This window comes from Pinus tabuliformis, chromosome 7, assembly GCF_031772625.1.
Source record: "Pinus tabuliformis cultivar Carrire ecotype Pingquan chromosome 7, CPIR1, whole genome shotgun sequence".
Taxonomy (NCBI): Eukaryota; Viridiplantae; Streptophyta; class Pinopsida; order Pinales; family Pinaceae; genus Pinus; species Pinus tabuliformis.
Window position 1 is genome coordinate 272064181 of NC_142293.1, and position 14239 is coordinate 272078419.

Consider the following 14239-nt stretch of genomic DNA (forward strand, 5'->3'; position numbering starts at 1 on the left):
TTACTTTGTAGTTGCATAGAAAAAGCAGTTCGAAGGTTAGCTGGCTTAACTTTAGGATTCGTCTGTGGTTTATAAAGCAAACAACAGTAACGAAACAAACAAACTATTCGCTCCCCAACGGAGTCGCCATTTTGTTATCAGGAAAACTAGTGTCCATTCAGAGCTGCTAGTCTCACTAAGATGGGTAGCTATCTTAGAAACAAACAGATTAAAGTTACTTGTGTTTTCCTTTATGAGAGATAGATGACAGAGAAGCAAAGAGCACCAACCTCAGTCTTTCGCTAGTCTCCTTGCTTGTTTCCTCTTCTCCTTTGATAGAGCTTTCGCCACTCCTTTCTCACTTGTCCCGCTCCAAAGAACACCTGTAGAGTCAAGGTAGCAAAATACCATCAAAGCATAGAGATCTATAACCATAAATAATGTAGGATCAGATGTACATTAACCATATAAATGCATAAACAAACAAGATTCAGAGATATACAAGCATATGGAGGAAAACTAAAATAGCTTTATTGATAGAAGTATTAGAAGAGAGGATTACAACCAGGTTGTCTGATTCAGCATCATCCTACCAGCATGAAAGCCCTCTTCACCTCATACAAAGCAAGATCATCCAACAATGTCTTCAAAGAGAAACCAACAACACTTTCTTGCAAATTACAAAATTCCAGCCTCTTGGATCTCTTGGATGAGGGATCCATATATAGATGTTTATAGGAGAGTGATTCATCTTCTGGGATTTTGATTAGTGTCATTTCACTGATAGTTCTTGGTTCCACTTGGAGATTTCAGATCTCTTACTCATCCCCGGGCGAATTCAGAGAGGCAAGTGTCATATGAGTAGTTTCTAGAAGATTCTCTGGGTTTCCACCTAGCACACTGCTTCTGCCATTTGTCTGGTCTCGCTCATCACACCCTACAGAAGGGATTTCCAGTATGCATCGCACCCCCCGTGTGTAATAGGTGAGATGCATCGTACCCTATGCATGGAGCAGTCTGTAGGGTCCCGTTTTGACCAGTTCTGAGTAGTTTTTCATGGAGAACTTCTGGGAGATGGTGTGATCAACTGACCTTGTTCCTTTAGGGTATGAAACAACACTTTTAGGGGTTTAGAAGCCCTTGGTTTATGGACATATTTGATTGGGGTTGTAGTGCCTAAATATGTCTATAACACAATGGTCATATTTCTGGCCAACTTCGATGAACCTTCCCTTGTGGCACAGTCATCCTTTCTTCGTCATAGTTCCTTCAGACTTCTTCATACTCTTGAGTGTCACGCAATAATCTTCCTCTGGTGAAGTCCCTTTCTGCAAAGTAGTTTATAGTATTGTGCCCACTTTCAACTGGAGGTGACACTAAGAGTTTCCTCCCTTCATTTTTTAGTGTGAATTTCTAGGGACATAATCGCCCATGTATACTTTCAATATGATACCATTCACTAGTCCTATAATCAACTGACCATTTAATTTCGCAAGCTAAATTGCACCACCATTAGAGATTTCCTTGATGATATATGGTTGTAACCAATGTGTTTTAAATTTTCCTCAGAACTTCATGAATTTGTTGTCATATAATACTACAAGATCTCCTTCCCTGAATGTATTCTTCCTGATGTGCCTGTCATTTCATGCCTTCTCCCTTTGTTTTTTCACTTGTAGATGAAACCTTGTTATGAACCTATCTTCTTTTAGAACCAGTAACTGAAACATCCTTTCCTTCATAATGTCAGGGTTTGCCATATTGGGGAAAATTGCAATCTTCAAACTTGGCACAATGTACTCCACAGGAATAATTTCCTCTTGCTTGTATACCAACCTAAAAGGTGTCTTCCTTGTCAATTTCTTGCATTTTGTCATCCATGCCAATAAAACCATCGTAATCCTCAAATCCCAGTCATCTCTTTTCACATTGCGTACCTTGGTCAATGCATTCTCTAGAATCTTATTGAAAGCTTCCATTGTTCCATTTACCTGAGGATGATAAGGAGTGCTCTTATGATGGTAAACCTGAAATTCCTCAGTCAATGCTTCAATGGTCTTATTCAAGAAGTTTGTCCCTTGGTCACTCATCAAAATCCTTTGGAAGCCAAATCTGGACAATATATATTTAAATATTAACTTCACAGGAGTCTATGCATTAAAATCCTTCACTGGTTGTGCTTCATCCCATCTTGTCAAATAATTAGTTGTAGTGATTATATACCTCACACTAGTGATTTTCCCTGATGGATTGATAGGTCCAACAAAGTCAATAACCCATTTGTCAAAAGCCTGCAAAGTTACATGTGGTAGTAGTGGCATCTCACCTCTCCTATATGGCTTCCCTATTCTTTGACATACATCACCCACTTCTTCTCCTTCTCCTTGGGTTTCTTATCCTGCGTGAGCTTCGTCTGCTACTCTTTTGTTATCTTCTTCCTTGGGGAAGTTCTAAGCTGTACCCCTTCAGCTGGCCTCATTTCAAGTCTTTTCTTGGGATGTTCTCATGTAACTACTTGTTTCCACGGTGACCTCGCATGACTTGGGGACATGGGTACATTCGCTACTCCGGTTTGACCACCCTAGGCTTCCATGACTCCTGCTAGCCCTTTCTTTGCAAATGCTTTAGGAATTTCCTCAAATATTCTCTAAGGCATAAAATAACTCACTTTTCTCACACTTAGTTGTAAATTCTCAAACTGAATTCTTGAGACAAAAAAGTGTAAAATGTGGTGCAAGACATGGCCTTTATAGTGAATTTGAATTTCAAACCTCATGATCTTGGGTGTATGTTATATTCTTTCCACTATTACCGCACATGCGGGTGGGGGGGGGGGGGGGGGGTGGGGGGTCACAAGGGGGGTGATAGCTCCCCTTGTACATTGCATTGAGTGTAGTAGGGGGGCAGTAGCCCCCTTGCACCGGGTCTGGGGCAGCGACTTGGGAAAAAGAAATTGGACCCTATATTAGGTGGTTGGACCTACCTATGGTTTTGTCCATGGTTTTGCACATGGTTTTGGTCATGATGGTTTTCTGTCCATGGTATTTTGTCGATCCGATCAAGGGAACTGTGGTTATGTTCTAATCCAGGATTAATGGATTGGGGTTTAGGGATGCTTTGGCATGTATATATATGTATTGTAACATTGAAAGGAATATAGTGAAAAATCAATCTAGTAGGCTCGGTTTTGGGATCCACGGAAAAATATCTGTGTATATCTATTTTATGTTTTATGCTCTCGCCATTGTTTATTTTCTTCTTTTAGAATTCGTATGCAGGCAATTTCTATATGGGGTTCAAAACCTACATTTGGTATCATAGTTGTTTTGGCTTCAAGGGGATGCCTTTGCTATTGAGTGGTTTTTCTCGGGCCTGCGGTAGACCCTATTCAGTGGGATGTAACAACCCTGAAATTAAACAAGCATTAAATCTAACAATTCATATGATTAGTAATCAAAACAACCCTATTCAACTACTTAGCATAGAATTTTGGGAAATAGGAGCAAAGACAACTTACCTGTAGAGATGATATTCCTTACTTGTAATTTTGAAGTTGAACGTTATTTGAATTCCGCTAACCACAACAAAGTTTTAGGGACAACTCTCCACCCAATTGTAGGCTCAGTTGCACAAAATATTTCTACAACTAGCCACCCCTGAGCCCTCAATCAACGTACTATTGCCAGGGAATCCTTTGTCTCACAACACTTTTTGATCTGAATTTAAACATGAACGCAACAAATTACAGAGATAACCATAAATACAGAGATGCAGCGGAAATAATACTTCAATTCTTTAATGTAAAATATTGAAATAAGCTTACAAACAGAAATGGAAATAAACCAACTAGGGCGATGGTAACTTATCTCTGAGAAGAGATTTGGTGGCTACATGCCTCTGAACTGTGTTACAATGAGGCTCAAAGGCCTATTTATTGTTGAGAAACATGGAAAACCCTAAACATTCAAAAACCTAACCCTAGAAGATGAAACGCCAAATTGTGGGCCCCGTTTGGGTAAATTGGTACATCAACTTTCTGGGGTTGTAACTTTGGCATACGATCTCCGTTTGACATGTACAATATCTCGTTAGAAAGATCTGTCTAAGGAATAAAACTTTGGGAAGAGAACCATGGGTCCATGGGCACATCTTGCTCCTAGTTCTCCCAAAAAACGTCGTTTAGGGCCTCAAAACGGCTCCAGAAGTTCATGACCTGAAAAACTGCTAAAAATAGTAAACTGTGCTACAATTAAGGAAACTGAAAAGTTGAAAGAAACAATGGTGGGGGTCTAAGTGGAATTGGCGGGTGATCACCAATATCCACTTGGATCATTCCTCCCCCGTTAGGAAGTAATGGTCCCCATTGTGTTGAGTTCCTCCATGAGATGAGGAAACTTATGTTGAACTTGGTCCCTGCTGAGCCACTTGCCCTGGTGAAGGAGTTGTCTTGCTTTGACAACTCGATACAGTTGGATATTCTACTGGCGAGTGTGCTTGATCTATGTGTCCATGATCTGATCAGTTTCATATTGTTCCATGCAATCTGGATTTAAATTTGTGGTTGTGAGTTATTCTGCAATGTCGAATGTGTCTAGTAATGGTAGAAAGTATAGCCGAAGGTGGTCCACTTTGAACACTAAGTGCAGGCCAAGGAATGGGGGAATTTTGAGCTCAAATGCATTGTCTCCCATAGCCTTGGTAATGGTGTAAGGACCATATTGGAGTGGTCTGAGTTTCCGATAGGCTCCGGTAAGGCATTCCTTTTGCAAATGCAACCAGAATTTGTCGCCCACCTGAAACTTGTGTGGTACCCGATGTTGATCATGTCGCTGCTTGTACTTGGCATATGATTCTCCAGAATGTCATGGAATAGCTGGTGAATATGTTGGATGTGCTCAATGAAGTTGTTTGCTTTATCTGTTTCGGACTGGACATGAGCCGAATCTGCATGAGTAGCTGCAAATGGAATGGCCACATCAATGGGGCATAGTGGCTAGAATCCCAAGCCCACCTAAAAAATGCCATGGTGAGTCGAGCTATGGAGAGCCCAATTATAGCCGTGTTGAACATAGGCGAGGCTCTCGTCCCATGTGCGTGTATGCTTTGAGTTGTACATGCGTAGAATGTGTACGATCATCCTGTTGACAACCTCTGTCTGGCCATCAATTTGAGGATGGAAGGTTGTGGACTTAGTGAGTTTGGTGTCCAGAATCCACCAGAGACTGGACCAAAATGTACTGAGGAACCTGCTCTCCCGATCTGAGATGATAAACTATCGGATCCCAAAGTGTACCCACACTCATTCAAAGAAGAGTTTAGCAGTGGCTTTTGCTGTGATATTCTTCTTGCAGGCCACCATAATGGCCATCTTCAAGAACCTATCAACAACCACAAAAATACATTTGTTTCCATGCTTAGTGGAAGGAAGGCCTGACATGTAATCCATGGAGATGGATTCCCAAGGTCGACTAGGGGTAGGCAACAGAGTATAGAGGCCTTGCTTCTTGATGGTCAGTTTGGAAATGGCGCAGGCAGTGCATGATCTGATGTACTTCCCGACATCTTGTCAAAGATTCGACCAATAGAAATACTTTTGTAGTACTGCCACCATTTTCTCGACCTCGAAATGCCCAATAGCCTGACTATAGTGTGTTCCCATAATCATCTTGGCCCGCTCGCTTGAAGGAACAGAAAGGTGACCTAAGTGGCATAACAGGGCATCCTAGAGGTGAAAATATGGAACATGCTGACCCTCCAAGAGTGTCTGGTATGTGTGGCCAAATTCTGGGTTACTTTTGTAGAGAAGCAGCCAATCAGAAGTCTTGTGCCCACAAGAGTTGAGCACGGTGGTTAATGCCATGATCGGTGGTCGACTGAGGCAATCTGTAACATTATTGGTGTTGCCCTTCTTATACTTGATATTCAAATGGAATTGTTGCACGTATGTGGACCACTTCTGATGGCAATCATTCTACAATTTTCCTTGGGTCTATATGAACTGCAGGGGTTGGTGGTCTGTGTGTATGACTATTTCCTTCCCCAAAATGTAATGCTTCCATTGTCAGCAGGCCTACACAATGGAATACATCTCTTTGTCATAAGTAGGATATTTCTGGACTGTGTCTGAAGGTGTCTCACTGTGATATTCCACTGGATGCCCGTGTTGAGTAAGGACTGCCCCAATATCATAGTCAGAGGCATCTGTCTCGACCGCAAATTGTTGTTGCAAGTCTGGTAATGTGAGCACTAGTGCCGAGCAGAGGCGATCTTTCAACTCTGTGAATGCCTTCTGTTGAGATTCAGACCAAAAGAATTTTTCTTTCACTCCTCCCTTGGTGACTTGAATCAAGGGCCAAGTGATATGAGAAAATCCCAACACGAACCTGCGGTAGAAGTTGGAAAGACCTAGAAAGTTGCGGAGCATTGTCAGAGTGGTTGGAGATGGCCAATCTCGAATGACTTGGATCTTGGCTAGATCCACATGAACCCCCTGTTCATCAATAATCTATCCCAGATATTGAACCTGGGTCATGCCAAAAGTGCATTTCTCCAAATTGGCACATAACTTGTGTTGTTGTAGTGTTTGGAGAACCTATCGGATGTGGTGGAGGTGCTACTACCAACTCTGGCTGAAGATCAGGATGTCATTCAGGTATACCACTACAAATGAGTTAGTGAATGGCCGCAAGATGTCATCCATTAGCCTCATGAAGGTTGCAGGAGAATTCGTCAATCTGAAAGGCATAACCAACCATTCGAAAAGGCCCTCCTTGGCTTTGAAGGAATTCTTCCACACATCGGAGGGTTCAATTGGTAGCTGGTGATATCTTGACTTCAAATTGATCTTGCTGAAATATTTTTCCCCCTTCAGTTGGTCCAGGACGTCATCAATCCATGGGATCGGGTACCTATTACAGATAGTGATCTTGTTTAGCACTCGATAGTCAATACAGAGTCTCCAAGTCCCGTCCTTCTTCTATACCAACACAATCAGGCTCCCACGGGGCGATGAACTCGGACGAATGTGACCTTTCTGCAACTGATCCTGAATTTGCCTCTTGATTTCATCATTCTCCATAACAGAGCACCAATAGATTGGTTCGTTCGGCAGCAGTGCAACTGGGGTTAGATCATTGGAGTGCTTGACCTGACAGTGTAGAGGAACCCTTGTGGGGGAGGTGAAGATGTCCTCGTACTCCTTCACGACCTTGTCCATCTGTAGTTGTCATGCGAAGGGGCCCTGTCTGGAGGTCATGGCCATCGTCTTCTTCTTTTCTTGAGGGTGTATCATCAACAAAAAAAAATTCCCGATTTTGGAAATGAGCTTACTGCATTGTTTTGCAGTAAACAAAGAGATGCTGGTAGGCGATGCTACCTCTGATATCTTGTACAACTTATTTCCCAAAGTAACAATAACAACACAAGGCCTTGATTCATACACAGCATGTCACTTCCACAAGTATGGTTGTCCTAATAATACATCACAAACATCAAGGGGAGCAATGTCCCATAATACCTCATCTGTGAAGGGCTTGATGTTGTATGGAAGGAAACACTGCTGACTCATGCAAAGATCCTGTCCTTGGTGAAGCCACCCGATGGTGTATAGTTGTGGATGTGTTGTGGTCAGTAAGCCCAGCTGCTTCATGATGTTAGGATATTCCGATACATAGGAAATAGTTAAGTATAACTTGGTCTAGTATAGAGTTAGGTAAAGTGTGTTTCTTTACTATGTACATTTTGTAACTTACAATCCAACGGTCACGATATGTAGTGATCTGACGGGTCATTCTCTCCTCAGTATTACCGACACTTGATCCGTGGCTTAACACCCGATTGGTCCATGATCTCTATTTAAATAGCATGGAGGGGCATTTGTAGGTTAACCGTCCATGAGAGAAGCTTATGTAAATTTTCATTCTTTTATTAATAAATTGCCTGAAGTGGCCGCGTTGGCTCAGGCCGTGGACTGTTTCCCTCTTTGAGGGTTTTAACCACGTCAAAAGTACTGGTGTATTGATATGTGATCTGTTTTTGAGCGGTGTCCTTTGGTGTTCTGTCTGAGGAACTTACCCTGTAAATTCCTACATGGTATCAAAATTATTTGAGGGCCGCGTCCGTTGGTGATCCAAATCTGAAGCTGGTAGAACTGCATCCGACTACCATTTCCTAGATCTACTATTTCTGACTGCTTTCAGGCTGAGAGGACTGCTCTTTTGTGTTGGGAGCATCTGTTGCAGTGAGGAACCCCTTTCGTTTCATGCGAAAAGATTTCCGGTAGCCCTAGTTGCATCATTTTTAAGATCTGGAGGCATACAGTGTTTACTTGCAGTTTACAGTTATTTTCTCTCTGTTTATTTCGGTTTCGATTTATTTAGCATTTTTTATTACCGGATCTATACCTTTCATTTCTGCGTATGCTCTTTGCCCCGTGACTCTGTACGATCTGGGCAAATCAGAAACAGAAAGGAAGGATTTTTCTCATGCGTATGCTCTTTTCCGTTGCGCCTTTGTGTGATTTTGGAAAATCAAAAACATTGAGAAAAATATTTAGTTTCCGGCTAAAGCTAACTTCGAGCCGCAAGTTTCATTTTTTTTGTATGTCCGTGTTGGGTTTTGTGTTTTTTGTTTTGTATAGCTCACTTGGTTCAAAGCTAATTTATGAGAGTAGAGGTCTTGAGTTCAAGTCTCCTTTTTGTGGGGGTGGATTTTTTCATTTCCGCACATTCCCGCACTTCGTCGGCGACTTCATCAAATTTTCTTCAAAAGCCATAACTTCATCCGGAAGCCGTTTTCAGAACTGTTTTTTTGAAATAGCCTAATTTTTCGAGATCTTTCCATTGCAACACTTAGTTTCAGCATCTATAACTTCAGTTTCTGTTAAAATGGAAATTCCATGCCAAGTTATTCTTGACAGCACCAACTACTTCCAATGGTGGTCCTACATTGTGGATTTACTTAGAAGTAAAGGTCTCTACAGAATATCCACAGGCCAAGAAACCAAACCGAAAGATGAAGATAAGGCAGCTAAATGGGAAAATAGGCAAGATCAAGCACGTGGGTTGATAGGGATATCTATTTCTCCAGATCTTAGATTCCATATTGCAGAACTTGATGCTCCTGATGAAGCAATGAAACAGATTACTAAAGTCTTTGGAATTAAAAATGAACTTAGAGCCCATCAACTTGAAAATGAGTTGCTTACATTGGACCCCAATAATTTTTCTTGCATTGAAGATCTTTTGTCCAAGTTCAAGACCCTTAGACTTCTCTTGGAAGGTGTTAAGGTTAAGAAAGAAGATAGTAACCTTATCTATTCCATTCTTACTAAGTTGGGACCAGCCTACTCTGTGTTTGTTTCCACCTTCCATTCTACAAGAGAAGCCTTCATTTCTCAAGGACAAGACTACAAGTCCCCTTCATTTGATTCTTTTTGTGATTCTTTAATAAGAGAACAAGAAAAACTCTTACACCTTGGTCTTCTTAATCTTGGAAACTCTTCTAAGAAAGCATTAGCCGCATAGCAGCAACCAAATCCAAAGAATCCTAAGAAGTTGTATCCTAAAAAGAATGGTCCTAAACCAAACAAGGGTCCTAAGCAATTTCAGCCTCAAAATGAAAAATCATTTCAACAAAATGATAAGACAAATAAAAACAAAGGGAAGAAGACTGATAGACATTGCAACTTTTGTAATCAAAATGGCCACTTAGAATCCAAATGCTTTAAGAAGATGGAAGCCTTGGAAGCAGCAATGAAGAAGCATAACATCCATTTGGAGCACTCTTCAACTTCAACTTCATCTTCAGGAATGGCACTTTCTGCATGTGGTTGTCAAGCATCTCGGTCTGGCTATGCACTAAATGTATCTTCTTCTTCTCATTCTCATGAGTGGATCATTGATTCTGGAGCTTCTTATCACATGGCCAAAAACAAAGCCATGTTTTCTTCTTTAAATGATTGTAACACCAAAAATATATATGTTGGTGATGATAGATCTATTAGTGTTGTAGGGACTGGAACTGTTTATATAGACAATGGTCAGTTTAATGATGTATTATGTGTTCCAACCTTATCCTACAACCTTCTATCTGTATATCAAATAACTCATTCAGGTGAAGGTAAAATCATTGAATTTTCACCTCACGATGTTGTAATTAAGGACCTAAGAGATCCTAGACAGATTTTAGCTACTGGCATTGCTGATGATTCTACAAGGTTGTATAAGTTTCACAACTTTGGGTCATCAAATCTTCCCTCAGTATTTGTTGCTCATAATGATGAAGTGAGCAAACTTTGGCATGAGCGATTTGGTCACTTAAACTATCGCTCTCTTCAGAATCTGTGTAAAGAAAATATGGTGACAGGCCTTCCAATGGTATCTTGCAGAGATGGTGTTTGTTCCGGATGTGTACTCGGAAAACATCATCGGGACAGTTTTGAAAAATGTGCCTCTTGGCACGCCTCAGCCCCTTTATAGCTTGTGCATAGTGATTTATGTGGTCCACTTCCAGTTGCTTCATTCTCTGGCTACAAGTATTTCTTAACTTCCATTGATGATTTCTCTAGACACACTTGGGTATACTTCTTAAAACTCAAGAGTGAAGTATTTAACATGTTCTTGGCCTTTAAGGCCTTTGTTGAAAAACAATCTGGACATCAAATTCTTAAGCTAAGATCTGATAATGGCGAAGAATATGTTAAAAACACATTCATCAACTTTTTCACTGAGAATGGAATTCAAATGCAACACACTGTTCCATATACTCCACAACAAAATGGTGTAGCTGAAAGGAAGAATCGCACCTTAAAGGAAATGGCTAATTGTATGCTTCAATCTAAAGGACTTAGTCTTAATTTGTTGGGCAGAAGCAATTAACTATGCAAATTACATAATAAATCGCACTCCTACTAAGGTTTTAAATAATATCACTCCAGAAGAAGCATGGAGCTCAATTAAACCAGATGTAAGTCACTTTCGTGTTTTTGGAAGTGAAGCATGGGCCCATATTCCAGATGAGAAGCATAAAGCTTTAGAACCTAAGAGTGAAAAATGTATTTTTGTTGGATATTCTGAAGATGTCAAAGGATATAGACTTATTCCACTTAAGTCCAATAATGTTATCATTAGAAGAGATGTAAAGTTTGCTGAAAATATATCGGCCTACGAGCCTAGTTCGGTGGATGTGCCACCTCTCCCTATCTCTTCTACTTTTGAAAATATTTCCTCTTCAGATGATGAAAGCGAGGATGACAATCCTCCTCCACCTTCTCAAGATCCTCCTTTAGCTCCTCAACTTCCAAAATGGGTCCGTGCTACTCGGGATGCAGCAGGTGATCTTGCCGGTGATCCTACAGATCAACGACGTACACGTTCTTAGTTCGATAGAGCCTCTTCTCTACTGGCTCAAGCATCAGCGAATTATGATACTGACACCTTTGCAGAAGCTTCAGGCCATCCAGATTGGGATGAAGTTATGAATGAAGAATATCATTCATTATTGGCAAACGATACATGGGATCTTGTTCCTCTACCAAAGGGACGAAAACTTGTTAGATGCAAATGGGTTTATAGAACCAAGTATGGACCAGATGGGAAATTTGATAAACATAAAGCACGTCTTGCTACTAAGGTTTTTCACAAGTTGAAGGCATTGACTACACTGAAACCTTCTCCCCTGTTTCCAAAATGAACTCTATCCGCCTTGTTCTTTCCCTTGCTGCTTCTTTCAAATGGGAAGTCCATCAGATGGATGTTAAATCTGCCTTCTTGCATGGGGACTTGCATGAAGAAATCTATATGGAACAACCTAGATTGGCTTTATACAAACAGACTCCAGCCTTGTATGTCGGCTTAAGAAATCCCTTTATGGTCTCAAGCAAGCTCCTCGAGCTTGGTATGCCAAAATGGATAGCTTTCTTTTAGAATCTAGCTTTTCTAGGTGTCATTCTGAAAATACTGTCAACACCAAGAAAGTGGGCAAGTCTCTTATCATTCTTGTTCTTTATTTTGATGATCTTATCCTGACTGGTAGTGATCCAAACCTTATAAACCATGTGAAGACTAGCCTTAAAAGGAAGTTTGAAATGACAGACTTAGGACACTTACATTATTTTATTGGTCTTCAAGTCTTGCAATCCAAGGAAGGTATTTCCCTTTCCCAGTCCAAGTATGCCTGTGATATTCTACGCCATTTTCACATGGAAGACTGTAAGCCAGCCCCTTCTCCCTTTCAGTCTGGAGTCAAACTTTCAGTCACTTGTACTTCTCCTAAAGTTGATGCTACCTTATATCGTCAACTTGTAGGAAAACTTTTGTATCTAACCCATACTCGTCCTGACCTTTCCTTTGTTGTTGCCCTTGTTGCTTGGTTTATGCAAAACCCACATGAAAGTCATTGGAAAGTAGCTAAAATAATACTTTGTTATGTTCGAGGTACAGTTCAGTTTGGGATTCATTATAGTGTCGAAGTATCTCCTCTATTGGTTGGTTTCACTAATTCTGATTGGGTTGGTGACCCTGATGATCGGAAGTCTACTGCAGGTTATGTGTTCACTCTTGGTTCTGGAGCTATTACATGGGCTTGCAAGAAACAAGGTGCCATTTCTCTTTCTTCAGCAGAAGCAGAGTATCGTGGTGCTGTAGAAGCTAGTAAGGAAGCCTTGTGGCTTCGTCAAATCCTGTCAGAGTTTGGCTTTCAGTAGCAGCATCCGACTACACTTTGGTGTGATAATCAAAGTGCCATTCAACTATGCAAAGATCCAGTCCAACATCAGCGCAGCAAACACATTTAACTGCACATGCACTTCATCAAAAAGCTCATCCACGACCATGTTCTTGAAGTTCAATATTGTTCAATAGATGATCAAGTTGCAGACATCTTTACAAAGGCTCTCACAGAGGCGAAGTTCACTAAACTTCGATTTATGGTTGGAGTTCAGGAAGTTGTCACCAAGGGGGGATATGCTCTAGTGCCTCCTTCCTTCTCCTATTGTGTCATATTTGTAAATCCTTCAATCCTATCCCAAGTTGTTCTTAAGGGGGGATGTTAGGATATTCCGACACATAGGAAATAGTTAAGTATAACTTGGTCTAGTATAGAGTTAGGTAAAGTGTGTTTCTTTATTATGTACATTTTGTAACTTACAACCCGACAGTCACGATATGTAGTGATCCAACGGTTCATTCTCTCCTTGGTATTACCGACACTTGATCCATGGCTTAACACCCGATTGGTCCATGATCTCTATTTAAAGAGCATGGAGGGTCATTTGTAGGTTAACCGTCCATGAGAGAAGCTTATGTAAATTTTCATTCTTTTATTAATAAATTGCCTGAAGTGGCCATGTTAGCTCAGGTCGTGGACTGTTTCCCTCTTTGAGGGTTTTAAGCACGTCAAAAGTACTGGTGTATTAATCTGTGATCTGTTTGTGAGCGGTGTCCTTTGGTGTTCTGTCTAAGGAACTTACCCTGTAAATTGCTACACATGACCTCTGCAGAAATGAGGTTATTTTGGCTCCTGCAGTCGACAATGAACTGTAGCGGGGAGCCCTTTACCCACATCTAGGAGTGGAAGAGATGATCCTCCTCCTCTGGATCTTCGGGTTCCTCCTTCTGGATCTTCATGGTGGCAACGGTGGCATTGGGCTCCATATCGATAATCTGCTTCCCTTTATCATTCCCCTTGTTGGGTTCCGACTCAGAGTCAGAATATGCATCTGATTCTGAAACATTTAGCTCGGCCACCAATGACTGCTTGGCCCGATACTCACTTGCGTTGTGAGTGGAGCTCTTATGGAACTCACACCACTTTCTTGTGTCCTTTTTCGGCTTCGCGGCACTAGTCTTTGCTTGTAGCTTTGGCAGGTTGTCTTGGGCCGCCCCGCCTTGTCTTTGTCCTTTGTTCTGCGATTTTGGGACACCTTTCCCTTGCTTCGGATTCGCAGATCAGAATTCTCGCTTCTTCTGTTTAAACTTTTGCTCAACCTTGATGGCATATTGATATGTCGTTCTGAGAGAGGAGATGTTCGGGAATTCTATTTCTTCCTGGATGTACTTGTGTAGGCAGCCATGGTATTTGAGTATCAAATGCTGCTCTGAATCCTTGATACCCAACTTTGTGCGAAGGGTATGGAAAATATTGGTAAACTCCTGCATGTCTTGGTCCCTTCCCTACCGCAGCATGGTCCACTTTATGTATTGATCCTCATAGCTTCTGATAGGGTAAAACTACTCCTTGATGGCATCCTGGAATGAATTCC

The 14239-nt window shown here is 41.2% G+C and overlaps 1 protein-coding gene across 1 annotated transcript; it reads right to left on the reverse strand.

The window, feature by feature from the left end:
* Positions 1–1625: 1625 nt before the first annotated feature.
* LOC149246929 (uncharacterized) lies at positions 1626–1958 on the reverse strand. Its single transcript, XM_089442886.1, has one exon. The coding sequence runs from the start codon at positions 1956–1958 to the stop codon at positions 1626–1628; it is 333 nt and encodes a 110-aa protein (XP_089299012.1).
* Between the last annotated feature and the right edge of the window lie 12281 nt (positions 1959–14239).

Excerpts from the sequence above, each read along its gene's own strand:
- LOC149246929 (XM_089442886.1), bottom strand. The coding sequence starts at position 1,958 with ATGGAAGCTTTCAATAAGATTCTAGAGAATGCATTGACCAAGGTACGC.